Source organism: Octopus bimaculoides, chromosome 3 (genome assembly GCF_046866305.1).
Source record: "Octopus bimaculoides isolate indiv1 chromosome 3, ASM4686630v1, whole genome shotgun sequence".
NCBI classification, from domain to species: domain Eukaryota; kingdom Metazoa; phylum Mollusca; class Cephalopoda; order Octopoda; family Octopodidae; genus Octopus; species Octopus bimaculoides.
This window is the reverse complement of record NC_142930.1, coordinates 49,036,499-49,053,433: the sequence shown is the minus strand read 5'-3', so window position 1 is coordinate 49,053,433 and position 16,935 is coordinate 49,036,499. Positions and strand designations below refer to the sequence as shown.

The following is a 16,935-nucleotide window of genomic DNA, read 5'->3' as shown; positions in this document are numbered from 1 at the left end:
ATATATATATATATATATATATATATATATATATATATATATATGTGTGTGTGTATATATATATAGTGCCCCTGGACTGGCTCTTGTGAGGGTGGCACATAAGATGCACCATTTTGAGCGTGGCCGTTGCCAGTACCGCCTGACTGGCCTCCATAGGATTTTCGAGCGAGATCGTTGCCAGTGCCCCTGGACTGGCTTGTGCGGGTGGCACATAAAAGACACCATTTCGAGTGTGGCCGTTGCCAGTACCGCCTGACTGGCCTCCATAGGATTTTCGAGCGAGATCGTTGCCAGTGCCCCTGGACTGGCTTGTGCGGGTGGCACATAAAAGACACCATTTCGAGCGTGGCCGTTGCCAGTATCGCCTGACTGGCCTTCGTGCAGGTGACACGTAAAAGCACCTACTACACTCTCTGAGTGGTTGGCGTTAGGAAGGGCATCCAGCTGTAGAACCTGCCAAATTTAGATTGGAGCCTGGTGTTGCCATCCGGTTTCACCAGTCCTCAGTCAAGTCATCCAACCCATGCTAGCATGGAAAGCGGACGTTAAACGATGATGATGATGATGATGATATATATATATATGGTATGCATATAATGTAATGACAATGCTTTATCAAAATTCAAGGATATAATAATATTATAAAATGCTCTAACAAAATTTTATGTAGAATGATATGTTACAATGATATAATGCTTTGTTAAAAACATCTGAGAAATGTTGTACTGCACTGTGTAACCAATTCATATTCACCATGATTTGATTATAAAGGAGATGAGTATTCTTCATCAGAACTCTCACTGGTATCACTAAGACTTTCTTTTGAGTCAAAATATACAGATTTACATGATACTCTATTAATTTCTCTCATTGGTAAATTACATGACAATTTCATTGAACGTTGACCTCTTGTTAAATGCTGTCTTGTCTGTGTTTGTTTTTTTCTATTTACTGATTGTTTGCTATATTTTCTTTCCAGCTCAACAGAATGGGCAGTGTTGGAGCGCTTCATTTGTTGAATATATTGTTTCAGTTTGTTTTGATTGTCAACAGATTTGATGGGAAGACGTTTGACATTCTTGAACTGAACTGGCACTTTCTTTGGCAAGAATCTGTTCAGTTCAACTTGCTGAGCAATACATTCCTTAATGTCATCTATGTGTAACAATGTGTTGAATTCTGTAAGTTTTGTCAGTCGATCAAAAGCCAGATTATTATAGCTGAAGTTAAATGTTGAATATGGTGTGTCTGGATCATCATAAATGTTGAAGTCTGCAAATTCTTTTTCCTCTTGTGTTTCTCTTGGAACACCTTCAGAAAATAAAGCAAAAGTTGATTAATATTGTAATAAAGTCATAAAATTGATAAGGTATTGGATTATGAATTATTATGAATGTACTTATATTGGCTTAAACTCTCGTTTTTGATCATCATGAAATACAAAGTGGAATGTTTTTAATCTTGTATTCAATATTTTGAAAAGAATTTATGATTATCATTTAAAGAACATATTTAACCTGCTTTATATGAGTCTGTAAGGTGATTTAACTGCTTCTAAAATAATGTCTTTTTTTATAACATCTACTAATTGCTTAGTCAAAGGAAGTAAGTGGAGGGAAGTTATGGAAAAAGGATACCCAGGAAGATATGAAAGGAAATTTTGAAAGCTGATCTCAAAATGCTGAACCTTCTGGAGATGATAGGGGACTGAGATGTGTTGTACATTGTTGTACTTGAGAAGATTCACTCATCACAACAGAATTGGAGACACTAAAACCAAGGTACCATGTAAAAAGCATTGGTGCTGGGGCCACTTAAAAAAGCATCTGTGATAGAGCTACATAAAAAGCACCCAGTACACTCTGTAGAGTGGTTGGTATTGGAGGAGGGGCATCCAGCCATAAAAACCAAACCAAAACAGACTATGGAACTTGATGTGGTCCCTGGCCTTACCAGCTCCTGTCAAGCCATTCAACCTATGTTGGCATGGAAGATGGACGTTAAATGATGACGATGACGACGGCAATGATGAAGCAAGCATTCTGGATCCTTTTTGGGCATCCAAGACTTGTAGGGAAAATTAAGGAAGTTGTTCTCAGACTGGAGTTCTTGCTTGAATGATTACAACAAAGTGGACTCTACTAATGGTACCCATGGTCTAGATGACCTGGTAATGCATTAAATGTGCCACTTAACAGGAATGGACTCTCTCGCTGGCTTTCACATTTATCAAGTTGCTCTTGTGAGTTTAGCATATTCTTAACCTCACAGCCATGCATTTATTTAAGTAATCCTTAATATTGGTTCTGGAATATTTATTTTTATCACAGTATATGCATTTCCATGTTGTGGATGCAATTTCATCTTTTATTGTATCATTGCAATGCAACTGCTACCAAAAAGCTTAAATGCAATCTCTGATAAAGATACTCTATTTAATAAAAATAAATTTCACATGTTACCACAGATGAATATGAATACTAAGTCAGTTTTTACCTGGTTCCTTAAACTGTCTGAATTTTAAGTTACACAACACAAAATGCATGACCACTGGGCAGTATGGGTCATCTGGATGACGGAAGATATATAATTCTTTCATTCCTTCTTTTTCAAAGACTGAAGTATCAATAGGAGGGAAAGGTAAGTTGTTTATTCGAGCCCACTTTTCAGCCAACAAAAGTTCCTGCAATAATTAAACCAGATTTAGTGGTAATCTTCTTTGAATAGATTTAGAACAGGTAGATAAAAAAAATCAAATTAGAGAGGTTCTAATATATTTAACATAAACTAAACTTTTTAAAATTGAATATTGAATGCCAGTATGGAAGATTAACATTAAATAATGGCAATGGATGATAATTATATGATTCAAACATTAAATCCAACAGTTGAAGCTTTATTGCATAAGAAATGCTTCCAATTCATGGGTAATATTTGTACTATTAAGATTGTTCTCAAGAAAATTCTTAGATTAGACATACAGATTATACCTACTTTGAATGGTTCTGCATCATCAGAGTCTCGTGCGCTGAAGTCAAAAGATAATATGAGTTTTACACCTCGCTGGGGTCGTAGTATCAAAGGAAAAGGAGAGTTGAAAGTGAGACCAGCATCTACCATGTATAAGCGTTTCTCTTTTGTATTTGCCATCTCAAAATTGCCATCAAATTCATCAGCTGTAAAATGGAATGAGAAATGTCAATCAGTAAATATCCTTATAAAAAGACTATTATTTTTGTATATGAGGTAATTTCCTGTTATATTATAAACTAGCAGAGATACCCGGCCTTGCTTGGGATGAAAATGGCATAGATTTTATTGCTTTACTTGTTTCTGTCATGTGACTGCGGCCATGGTGGAGCGTTTCGTAACATTGTTTACAAAATAATAGCTGATCGGTTGTGAAGGACCGTGTCTACAGTGAACAGTGATGATTTTTGCTCTGGTAACTACTGCTGTCTGCCCTGTTCACGCACGACCAGCTATATGTGGGTATGAGTAGAGCAACAGATTCAGCAAATATGAAAATTAGTTGTGGATAAAAGGAGCAGTAAGAATACAAAATTTAAAAAATCTGTTATCTCTGTTGCTCTCTGTCTTCGTACCATCGCTAGAAGGGGACTGAACTCATGTTTGCAAATAATGGCGACTTGAAACTTGTTAGAATTTTGGTTTAAAATTATTTTTAATGCAAAAATTCATGTGTTAGGAAGCAACGAAAAAAAAATACAAATAGCCCATTCCGGGCATTTTCGACCATGAGGAATCCATTAGTGTGACTCCCAGATTGCTATCTTGATAGGTGTGGATTTCTATAGATGCAACACACACACACACACTCACAAACTCAGCTATACTATAGTTATTATCTCTGTTGCTCTGTGTCTTTGCACCGTTGCTAGAAGGGGACTGAACTCATGTTTGCAAATAATGGCGACTTGAAACTTGTTAGAATTTATGGTTTAAAATTATTTTTAATGCAAAAATTCATGTGTTAGGAAGCAATGAACAAAAAACAAATAGCTGATTCCGGGCATTTTCGACCATGAGGAATCCATTGGTGCGACTTCCAGATTACTATCTTGTAAGGTGTGGATTTCTATAGATGCAACACACACTCACAAACTCAGCTATATAGATATTAGATATAGATATTAGATATGTAATGATTAACTTAAAAAGTTTCAAAATATCTTGTATTCATGTATTTTAAAGTCACTTAAGCTGGCCTTCTTCAGGCAAGTGTAGAGAAGAAACCTGAACCAGGAAGAGGAAGCTTCAAGATCCCCTTGATGTTATGTGCATCAGGTTCCTCATGAGGGTTCAGAACATCTCCTGGCATGAATACAAGACCAAAGAGGAGATTTATGGACATATTTCCTGCATCTTTAAAATTGTTGCTCAGCACAAAGTAGGCTTTACTAGCCACTGCTATCATGTTGAACCACAAGACGTATCAGACTTCTGAACTTTAATAGAAAACAAAGACCATACAGCTACCTTGGTGTTATTGATAGAGACACACAATGTGAAATTGAAGACTTACTAAGGCTACGCAAGGACTGAAATTCTTGGCATGACTTTGGAAAATCGATCTTGGTTACAGCCACTTGAAAAAGAAGAAATTATCATAGAGTTTTAGCTAAAGATATTCTCAAGATGGATATTTGTGAGGAAGGGCTTTGAATCTTCTAATTCCATATTATAGAACAACTGTTATACAGTGATGGGAATGAGTATTAAGAAGTAGGAGTGAAGTAAGGTCTGAGAGACTGGGATTAGGAAGGTAGGATTAGGTATCATAAGTCACTCCTGAATACTCCACAATTTCCATCATTGCTGTTATAGTCCTAAAATCGAACTGTTTTTTAACTTGTTTCTTCGCTGACTTCGACAGCAGTCTTAGCTCCTATAAAATTGCTTATCCCTTCTTATACTCTGAGGTTAAAGCTCACAAGCGAGACCACATAACTTAGTTACTTTTGATGACTCAAGATAATGGATCGAGAAAAGCAACTCTCAAACCTTTCTTTGCTACAATTTCTACAAGACCGTAGGGTTGTCTTTTCTTGGATTAGGATATGGTTTCTGCATGTGTATGTGTGCGTGTGTGCATGTGTGTGGTTGTGTGTGTGTGTGTGTGTGTGTGTGTGTGTGTGTGTGTACACCTGGCATTATCTGCAAAGTAACAAACCAAATTATCTCCCTGGTCTTTTATGCATGAAGCCTAGAATGAATGGATTTTTAAACTAAGACATACATGCCAGAATTGATACAAAAAAAGTAGTGAGTGATAGACCTAACACGTCTCCCCTGTTAAAACACAATCACCAACTGGCCTTTGGGAGCCTTTAGAACTGCTCACTCAGTTAAAAAGATTTATACATTCAGAGCAGGCTTCCAGTCTTGATGACTATGCTCTCCCTTTTAGAGTGTTGCCATTTGTTACAGGTTACAGGTGGAAGAAGTTGTCTTGCTGATGTCTGTTCCTAGTTATAGCAGCAACTCAGATCCTGATTATGAGTTGCAGGTTCTTCTTCACTTTCTACTACCAAACTCAAAGATCCTGTAAATGTCATGCTGCTCCCTCCTTCCTTCTACTAAATCACAAAATCAAATAAACATTATATCACCCCCTCAGTTCATTATTTTTAAAATTCTGTTTTGGGGATTTAGGTTATAATATTATAAGTACCAGTAACTCAAAAGAAGCTATTCTGCCAGTTATATTCCCTTTCATCCATACACAGGGTGTTTGGGCTACATTTGACAGTTTGCATTAACTAAAAAGAAAATACAATATTCCATCCAAAAATAAAAGAATTTTAAAAAATCAAAAAGTATCAACTTGGGTATTGCTGGGAGATAACAGTTTACTCAAAGGAGCTGCCCTCAGCTTCTACCATGGCCATAAAACAGCTCTGGAACCTGGTGCATGTGTTCCAGGGATGATATTCAAACATCTTGATCTTGGCCACTAGCTTGGCCTTGGTGTTTCAGGCAGAGTGGTTGGTGTCTTACTCAACTGCACTCCACACATGGGATTACAATTGATAGAATTAGGAGTCTCCAACAACCACTTTTGATGCTTTTCTGTGGCAGCAGGATTTGGTATGGAGCAAAATCCTGCTGCCACACATATGGACTTCCAAAAGCAACTCTCTCCAGCCAGGGTTTGACCACAGTCTCCAGCAGCTTCACATAGCAGTCTGAATTGAACCTAAGGTACTGTCAGAATACTTGTTGTATTCTTCCTGCTGGCCACAGCTACACAGTTTACATTGCAACGGACCATGTCATGCCTTACAGCTTTTACAGTGTTCTCACGGTATTGAGCAGTAGTTATGATGTCAGCACTTTAATACCCGTACAAATCATCACAATAAGAGTAACTCTTTTCCAATATTTGGATGGTTTCCAGTCCTCCATGTCAGCTAATTTTTTCTCAACTACAACTTTCATCTTTACGCTCTTCAATACTGTTGACTGTTCATCAACACATCAAGCTGCTTCTGAGAAAATGAGATTTAAATAATCATCAAATTTAACCTGAACATCCTGTGAGGATTGAAAATAAAATAAAAAAACCTCTAATGATAGTAATGGCCTCATACAGCTGTTACTTCCTGGTGGTCTTTACTCAATTATCTCTGAAATCTTTCTCAAATAGACAGATAGACAAGTAGCTGGTTAACATCTAGTTAGTTAGATTGATGTGGTAGGACATCACATGACTTTGAAAGGTCTCTGTGTTATCTATAAACAGAACCTATGCCAGCTCCAACTCATGCCAGTATGGAACATGGACATTAAGTGATGTTGAAGAAGCCAGCCAGTTGTAAGCATGTAGCGCATGATAAATTACGATTAGGTTATTCCTAGAATTATATATTTATAGATGTCATATTTTACAGTACTACACTATATAAATTAAAAGAGTGTGGAGAAACAAGTGCTTTACTTACAGTCATCATCAATGTTAGAAGGTGTGAATGGAGACAATGGATAGCTTTTGTTGAGGAATAAACCCCGCATTGGATTATGCACAACACCAGCTCTTCCTGCTCGTGTACTCAACACTTCCCAATTCTTACTAGAAAATAAAATTTCAGACATGAAAAGAGTTATTTATTTTTCATTTATTTTTTGTGTATTTTCTGATTTGATGAAGCAAATTATTTAATATGAGTTAGCAACAATTAAGAATAAACTAAAATTTCAATGATCACAGAAACATAGTTTTTTTCTTGGTTGAGATGAGAATTATTGAGTTCAAGGTAGAGGATCAGTGCACATAGCACCTGCAAGATCTCCTGGACTAGTGGAGGCTATACAGTTGATTCTCAATTTGAATGTCAGCAGAAGACTGATGTATGAAGAGAAAACAGTGTAACCTTAAAAAAATTTTTTTTTTTAAATAAAGAAGTGAGCCTCTTGGATAATGTAGTCCAAAATATACTCTGATGCTTGAAAGCAAAATATGGGATGGCTACTAGTAAAACATTTTTGGTCACAGGTCTAAGCAATAACATCATCATCTGGTCATGTTGCCTTTACAGATTCCGTTCTGTCAACACCCAATTCTATTATTTGTATTTGAATTGGAAGCTTGAGTCATAATGGATCTTTCATTAGCTGATTACACAACCATGAGTTCCATCTCTATGGAAATGTTGCAGTTACTCTCTTGAAAGAGCTTGCAGATCCTGACCATTGATCTTCTAGGATTCCTCCACTCAGCATCAATTTAAGAAGCATAATTGGCTCTTCTGCTACCTCTTCACAATCTGCCATGTTGCAGTCTTATGACTTCACCACATCCCTGGTAGGGTGGCTGAATGGGTGCTGTGCTTTGCAAAAGGGCAGCCTGTAACTATGTAGGGCACAGTCTATGTTGTTGTTTATGAGTATGCAGGTATTTTCAAAATACATGCTTATTCATAAACAACAACATAGACAGGTAATAGTTCCAGAGAATCACAATTATTGGGGAGAAAGATTTGGATTAGTGTGCAATTTTGATGAAGATGTCACATAGTGTGGATGATGGGCAAAGGAACTGAATGGAATTAGGAGGAAGCAATACTCAGAGGCCATAATTGAGGCAATACTTTTTAAGAGGTATTGAAAAAGGCTAATGAAGGTTTGATAAGAAAAGAAAAGTCATGTCTTCAGACATTTCAAATGTGTTTTTTCATCACAACTACCAAAAGAAGGAAACTCCTTGTTCTCTTTTGCAAAAGGAAGGCAGAAAGGTAACAATTGTAAACAAGTGTCACTGACATGGAAGAGGTGTTCTTTGTTTCCAATATTCCAGGTAATCATATCTAGGTATGCTGAAATATTACTTTACTTAGAAACAGGTGAAGCTTAGTGATGGGAATGGCATCCAATTGTACAAAAGGTCTAATCCATGTAAGCATGGAAAAGTGGATGTTTCATATATTTTCACCTGAGACAATACAACTGTATCTGATCAAGTGATTCAGGGACATGCACTAAAGCTCCAATGAAGCTATAGGGTGATATTCAAGCATTCAACTATTAGTGCATTGCATCTTCTAGCAGAAACAGCTGTAAGCTAATGAAGTTCATAACATAATCGTTATTCGTTTGTCATTCATACTTCTTATTACTGCTCTATATTCAACTGATGTTTTGTTCAGAAGCATATGTATATTGAGTTCTAACACCAGGTTATTGGTATTATTATGCCAAAGCAGGATATCAAAATACACACACAAATACATATATATTGTGGGCTTCTTTCAGTTTCCATCTACCAAATCTACTCACATGGTCTTGGTCAGCCCTGGCTATAGTAGTGAGCATAGAAACACAGATGTTTCATATATATATATATATATATATATATTATATAGATAATAATATTTTCAACCAAGATGTTACAACCATATCTGATTTTTCAAGTGCTTCAATTCTGTGTATGTACATATATTTTACTTGATTTCTGACATTTATGAATAGTTTTTTCCTGTTGTTTTTATGCACCATTTTCTATCATTAATAAAACTGTTAGCATTTTTGACAACATGGGTATGCTAGTATATATGTATATGATTGGTTCAATTCTAGTACTTGACTGACACTTATTCTATCAAACTCTTAAGGATTGAAGTCAACCTTGGTGGAATTTGAACTCAGAACATAAAGGAAAGCAAGCTGCTCTACTGGTTCTGCCAAATAATAACGACTTATAGAACATACTTACTTCTCAATTAATCCTCTTAACATTTGTGTCCAGAATCCCTCAGAAGTTGAAGCTTTTTCCTCGCTATCAGATCTATCTTTACTTGAAGCATCTTCTCCATTTGATCCTCTTCTGACTGAAATGTCATTAGGATCTATGTTATTAAGGGCGTTGATTCCAGTTTCAACAGAATTTTTGGGGATGCCTTCATTTGATTTTCTGGAACTCATATGATGTTGCATCACTACACTTCTTCTCTTTAATGTCTCTTCTTGTTTAATCTCTTCCTCATCATCTGATGAATCATTGAAAGTATCCAATTTCTGCTTTTCTAATTCCATTTCTGTTAAATAAAATAAATAAAATTGTTTTCAGAAACTTGGGGCGGATTGGTATGTGGTTGGGTGGGGAGGTAGGTAGGTAGATAGGAAGGTAGGTAGGTGAATACATAGTTAGATAGATCAAATGATATATAGTTGGAGAAATGGACAGAGTGATAGATAGATAAAGTAACAATTCCAAACAAATTATCATTTGAAGTTGTAACTAACAAATAACAAAATTATTGAGAAATGAAAGAAAGTTGTATACTCACGTATATCTTGCCGCATCATTCCAACTGGGTCTTTTCTCGATTTGTCTTCCAGTAATCTTTTGAACAGGATGCAAAAGGCACTTCCCCAAATACCTGTAGATAGCGGTTACATTTGTATAACTTTATATAGATTATTTCTTAATAAGTTTATTAGTAGCTGAGATGGTAAACACCTTTCACTTGCGATGTATTGTTCATATTGTGCATTACAAATGATGAAAATAGTCAAAAGAATTTTTTAGATTTTTCCATACTATGAGATTTAACTATGAATTTAAAGTGGGCCTGGGGATGGAGGTTGATTAAATTAATAGATTTTATTCATTTTCTAGTATGATTTAGTAAAAGTAGGATGGGCAGTGCCTATGTCCTTTTTGCAAGGCCTACAAGAGTGGTCACAGGATCTTTTATCATTTACTTGTTTCAGTTATTAGATTGTGGCCATACTGGGGCACTGCTTGAAGAATTTTAATCAAATGAATCAAGCCTGGAACTTATTTTTTTCTAAATCTGATACTTACTCTACCAGTCCCTTTTGCTGAACCACTAAGTTATGGGAATGTAACACATCAACACTGGTTGTTAGTTTTCCGTCTGCCAAATTCACTCATAAGGCTTTGGTTGGCCTGAGTCTATAATAGAAGAAACTTGACCAAGGTGTCACTCAGTGGGACTGAATCCAGAACCATTGGTTGGAAAACAAACTTCTTACCACACAGCCATACCTGCACCTCCTGGGACTTTTTTCTCAGGCCAAGCTGAGTAAGTTACAGTTTAGAATCCTACAATCTATAGGAGCCTCAAAATAATTAAAGGGCATATGTTCTTACAATGTTTGTGATACCTTTTTGTATAATTTTTGTAAAGAGGCTTCCAAGCTTTATAAAGCTTAAAACCTAACTAAGTCTAAATCTGGCATTTGTCAGGGAAGAGCTTTAAATTGAATGCTGGATTAAGCCTACAATGCATGTGGAACAAGTGAATCTAAAGACAGTTTTTGGTGACACAGTATCTCAAATAATAATAATTAATTAATGCTTATGTAAACAAAAATTAAGTAAATCATGACGCTAAAGATTATCTCAAAAACCTCAGTCACTTAATGGTTCACAAATGTGTTAAATTAAAAATTTTTAGGAAATTTTTGAGACCCACAGTGTTCACTGTGGGTCTCAAATTGTAAGCCTGAAATTATTTCTAAAGAACAAGATATCTTAATGTCTTAGGATGGAACCAAATAAAGATATGTATAAGAGAAATGGGAGACAAACCATATTTATAAAGTGCCAGAACTGATTTCAATTAATAATTTCATCTTACCCATTTTTTATTTTACAGAGACAAGATAGTAGATAGGAACCTACTCCATTCAAGCTACACATACAGGAAGGAACAGTTAGGTGGGGTGAGATTTTTAAAAGCTCAGTGTCTTGTTCACAAACATAGAGCAGTACTAATTAGGTGTTAATTTCTGCCCCTTATCAGCTACTAATCTCACTGAATGATCAAAGATGACTGATGCATAAAGAGATACGTTATATTATCTGGGAATACAACACAGCAACAGTGACATAACATAGCAGGGGATCGGCAAAACTTTTCTGGAGGTGCACTAGATCAGAAATGCTTTTATATTATGATCAAAGGAGGCTATAGAAACAACTTGTTTTCTTTCATTTTTTCTTCTTTAAATGTCACCTGTTGTAATGAAAGAATCATTACTTATCTAATAATAGAAAAATGGTGTGTGCTCTGATTGACACAGCATACAGAGAAAGAGTTAGGATATTTTTAGTTAGGTTGAATATGGGCAATTAGGCTTCAGAGTAAACCAATCAGTTTACCTGCTTCCTTCAATGGATAAGTAAATTTTTTTCACACCCTCCTTTCATATATGCAGTTATTTACATAAACTATATTACAATGAGTAGAGTGAGGTATTATTATTCCTTATTAACCCAATCATTTAGGAAGGTGCAAACTTCTACTATTTAAAATGCCACACCTAGGAAAACTTGTATTTTTTACTAAGTAAAAGAATCTCACTTATTTTGTTTTGGTATAAACATTGATTGAAGTTACTGCAATACTTATGCTGTGGTTAATAGAATTAATCCAAACAAAGATTTTAATCCAAACCTTAAGAGAGAACACTAAATGCACTGAGACATTTAATCCGATGCTCTACCATTTTTGTTGTTCTATTGCCCTTAAATACACTGAATAATCTGGCTAATATTGGTAACATGGCATGACAATGTAATTATCAATTCCTGAATGTCTTACCTTGAAGATAGTGCAATGGTGGTTCTGGGTGTTCACGACATATTTTACCCATAAAAAACTTAGAACCAAAATGTTCAACCTTCATGTACGTTCCATATTTTGGGATGCCAATTTCATATGGTGTAAACTCAATCCATTCTGAAAATCAAATGAAAATAATAATAATAATTGTTTCTATAACATAGACACAATGTTTATTACATTCAAAATAATAAGGGTTTTTGATTTAGGCATAAGGCCAGCAATTTTGAAGGGGGTTAACTGATAACACTAACTTCAGTATTTGACTGGTACATTATTTTATTGACTCCAGAGAGATGAAAGGTAAAGTTGACCTCCATTGAGATTTGAACTCAGCCTAGAATATTATGGTTGCATTTTACTGTGATTTCCACAGGGTCATTCCACTAGTACTCTTTCATATTATGAGTGGCTATGGTCTCTACTGCACAATATGTTCTTATATCTGTGGTTCTAGAATCATCCTTCCCACAAATCACATCGTATAGTGTCTTAGCCAATCTCATCAGTAGATAATAAGGTGATGAGATTTCCAGACAACTTATTATGTGGGTGGTATCTTTGGTGTTAATGCTACAAAGCTAGCATGTTAACACATTTTAGTGTTTTTCCTGCCTCTCTATTAGGTTTCAAATACATACCCTTCAAAGTGAGAGTCTATCTGGTTGTTGGTCCATGATAGACTGCATTCATTCAATGTTACTGTCATCCTAGAGCTTTCCTTCTGCTAACACAATCATGCATGGTCTTCTGCTGATATGCACTCATCTTTTCATCTGATGATATGTCTGTCTGTATGTATGTATGTGTGTGTGTGTGTGTGTGTGTGTGTGTGTGTGTGTGTGTGTGTGTGTGTATAGTTCTAGCATTATAAAAATCAAGTCTGTTTCATAGAATATATCTAAATATATAAATATAGAGCATTTTGAATGTGAAATAATTAAAGAATTAAGTATTTTTTCTACCTTCTGTAGTATTTGAAACCTCATTAACTTTTTGAAAGTATGACTTTTAAATGGTCCAAGACAGCAGACTGAGAAAGAGAGAAAGAGAGAGAGAGAGAGAGAGAAAGAGAGAGAGATAGAGAGAGAGAGAGAGAAAGAGAATGTGTGTGTGTGTGTATGTGAGGAGTGTATGTGTGTAAGGAGAGAGAGTTTGTGTATGTGTGTGAGGAGAAAGGGAGAATGGGAGAGAGAATGTGTGTGTGCACATGTCTGTGTGTGAGGAGAGAGAGAGAGTGTGTGTGTGTGGGTGAAGAGAGAGAGAGAGAGAGTGTGTGTGTGTGTATGTATGAGGAGAGAGAGAGAGAGAGAGAGAGTTTGTGTGTGTGTGTGAGGAGAGAGGGAGAAAGAGTGAGAGAGAATGTGTGTGTATGTGTGTGTGTGTGTGTGCAAGGAGAAAGGGTGACAGAGAGAGAAATTAGAATGACACAGAGAAGAGAGCTGCAGAAAGAGAAAAATTTTAGTAAAACTGAAAGAGAAAGAAAGAGATTGACTTCATAAACTGACCGTTTCTGTATTTCTCACTCCACCCCTCCACTATATGTATAAGTGTATGTGCCTATGTATGTACATATGTATGTACGTATGTACGTATGTATGTATGTATGTATGTATGTATGTGTATGTGTGTGTGGATGTTTGTTGTATAAATGTTACCTCAAGTGTCATTATCACAAGTAGCATTTGTTAATCCTCATGCTATTAATTATCAGCATATCTCATCTATCCAACTCCATCTATCTCACTCATCTCTCTTTTTCCTTCTGTAATCCATATCATATTTCACTGTCTAAAATTCTATACTAAACACACTGTTCAATTTACCCAATTTGGAACTGCAGTTAAGTGGATCCTAGAGTCCTCAGCCTGCAGATGTTTAAATTCAATATTCAGCCACAGTTTGAGAATATTTACAAAAATCATTGACACTGTCTCTTCCTCCTCTGATAAACTTCAAAAACAAGTGTAATTTTCAGAGTCATCAATTCAAATTATCGTCATCGTCGTTGTTTAACATTCGCTTTCCATGCTGACATGGGTTGGATGGTTTGACTGAGGACTGGCAAGCCAGAAGACTGCACCAGGCTCCAATCTGATTTAGTAAGGTTTCTACAACAGGATGCCCTTTCTAACACCAACCACTCCGAGAGTGTTGTGGGTGCTTTTTCTGTACCACCGGGACGAGGGCCAGTCAGGTGGTATTGGCATCAACCATGCTTGAATGGTGCTTTTTACGTGCCTCTGGCATAGGAGCCAGTCAAGCAGCACTGGCAACTGGCTGCCATGCCAGTGGCACAGATAAACTGATAATAAACTGTATCATGGGTTTTTGTGTGTTTGTCTGTTTGTTTGTTATGGTAACTTTCAGCTATGATAAACAGGTAAAACAGCATGATATATAGTCTCTTTACCTTTTTGCCTTTTACTTGTTTCAGTGATTAGACTGTGGCCATGCTGTAGCACTGCTACGAAGAGTTTTAGCTGAACAAATCGATCCCAGTACTTGTCTTTTAAGCCTAGTATTTATTCTGTTAGTCTCTTATGCCAAGCTGCTAAGTGACAAGGATATAAATAAACCAACACCAGTTATCACACACACACATACACACACACTCATATGTGTTAGGCTTCTTCCAGTTTCCACCTACCAGATCCTTTCACAAGGCTTTGATCAGCCTGAGGCTAAAGTAGAAGACTTCTACTCATCACAGCAATATCTGGTTGCCAGAGCAAAGGATGCTTTCATGCAAACCTTACTGTGAACCAAATTGCTGCAGTGCTTTTGATTTTTTGCCAAGAGAACCTATAATAGCATTGTGGAATCCTCCTATTTACCACTTCACAACTTCTGCTGAAAAAGACTCCCTGTTTGCTGTTTGCTTTACTTTAAATGCTACACTTTATACTTTTAACAAAACTCATTCACAACTATTCTTATCCATGTCCAAAAGTCCTAAATGAACAGATCCTTCTGAAAAACAAGATTTTCTCCAACCACTCTAATCCAAGAAGGGAGCTAGTCGTCATAGCCTTTCCTTCTATCATCCTCTAACAATGCACTCTAGAGCTAGCCTTTCTCCTCATCAAACTCTTCAGTCTCTCTCTCTCTCTTTCTTTTCAGGAATCTATCTCAATACAGTTCTTTATCTAAGAGATGAGGAATTATGTACATTATTTACATTATTTACAATTGACAGATATTTGTCCTCATCTTGTTTGTTGTTAACACATTTCGGCTGATATACCCTCCAGCCTTCATCAGGTGTCTTTTGGGGGAAATTTCGAACCTGGGTTCTCATTCATAAGGTATTTTTCGATGTTATTATCATTATTATTATTATTATTATTATTATTATTATTATTATTATTATTATTATTATTCAGGTCACTGCCTGGAATCGAACTCGAATCTTGGGCTTAGTAGCCCGTGCTCTTAACCACTTCGCCATATGCCCGTGGGTGTAGTGGTTAAGAGCGCGGTCTACTAAGCCCAAGATTCCAAGTTCGATTCCAAGCAGTGACCAGAATAATAATAATAATAATAATAATAATAATAATAACAACAATAACATCGAAAAATACCTTAAGAATGAGTATCCAGGTTCGAAATTTCCCCAAAAAGACACCTGATGAAGGCTGGAGGGTATATCAGCTGAAACATTGTGTTAACAACTAACAAGATGAGGACAAATATCCATCAATTGTAAATAATGTATCTATCTTAATGTTTGAAAACATACCACAGTGTATTCCTTCTTCTAAAAGAGTAATTTCTCTGACCTTGCCAACTTATAGCTACTTTTTCAACATTTCATCACCTAGTATCTTTCTCCTTTTCCAGTAATCAACAATATGGCTTCCATAGAGCCAGATATGCTTCAGATTTCTTCTCTTCTATGTCACTTACCAAAGGTCCCTGACCTTGAGAAGTTCAATGATAGCAATGTTGCTGAATTAGACATCTCCAAAACCTTCAACAATGTCTGGTCTGAGATCTTCCTTGCAATATTGCTACCCATGCTCAACATCTTTTTTCTTGGATGGAAATGTTACTGTTAGACCATACTATTGCAGTGTTTGATGATGGAGCTCTTTCCAATCCACATTCTACCAACTTTGTATGTGCTCATAATACTGAATCTCTGTTGGTAAATAGTGCCCCAGATTTTGATTAATGTAAGACTTTGATAAGTAATTACTCATGTTGAGTTAAAAATAAAGTGCTTACCTTGGAATGATTTAGCTGATACATCATTCTTGACATGAACACAGGTATAAATAGGCAAAGGTATATTTCCATCTCTTACTTTTATTTGTTGGTCACTTAATTTACTCTTTTGTCTCTGAAGAAATAGAACATGATTTATTAACTGGTTGGGGCTTTACTATAATTTAGCTTCAAAATATGATAAAATTTTCATTGTATTACAATTAGTTTTTGGTGATTAAAATTGTAAGGATTTGAGAAAATTTGAAAAATTGAATAAACATTAGTTATGAAAGCTTTTGTATTATGTCAGATCCTTAATTCATTGTGACTGTGTGCAATATATTCTCTATGTCACAATTCACCTTGCTGTCAGAGAAAATACAAGCACATCTGGGAAAGTTATTTGTAAATAGACTGACATTTTATCTAAGGATCGGGTCTTTCTTTCACCAGCTCAGTACAGCAGAAACAGAAAATGAATACCTTCTCTGTTAATTCTGTAGGCTAACTTGAACTGTATAAGGCTAGACTTCCTTGTTATCATTAAATAATTTAGCTCTGAACAATTTTCAGTCTTCTTCATGTCAGAGCATCAGCTAAACAGAAGTAA

General features: G+C 36.0%; 1 protein-coding gene across 3 annotated transcripts in view; it reads right to left on the bottom strand.

Moving 5' to 3' along the window:
• Positions 1-642: 642 nt before the first annotated feature.
• Positions 643-16,935, bottom strand: part of LOC106876643 (cytosolic phospholipase A2) — an 81,386-nt gene continuing 65,093 nt past the window's right edge. For 2 of the 3 annotated variants that reach the window (XM_089348960.1, XM_089348963.1), the window contains exons 10-18: positions 16,344-16,458; positions 12,093-12,230; positions 9,807-9,899; positions 9,233-9,554; positions 6,966-7,093; positions 4,547-4,609; positions 2,995-3,176; positions 2,497-2,683; positions 643-1,311 (exon numbers count right to left, since the gene is read on the bottom strand). In XM_089348960.1, the coding sequence (XP_089205086.1) occupies positions 764-1,311; positions 2,497-2,683; positions 2,995-3,176; positions 4,547-4,609; positions 6,966-7,093; positions 9,233-9,554; positions 9,807-9,899; positions 12,093-12,230; positions 16,344-16,458 (1,776 nt within the window). In that variant the 3' untranslated portion in view covers positions 643-763. The remainder of the gene's footprint in view (positions 1,312-2,496; positions 2,684-2,994; positions 3,177-4,546; positions 4,610-6,965; positions 7,094-9,232; positions 9,555-9,806; positions 9,900-12,092; positions 12,231-16,343; positions 16,459-16,935) is intronic. The other variant, XM_089348961.1, reaches the window with a different exon arrangement.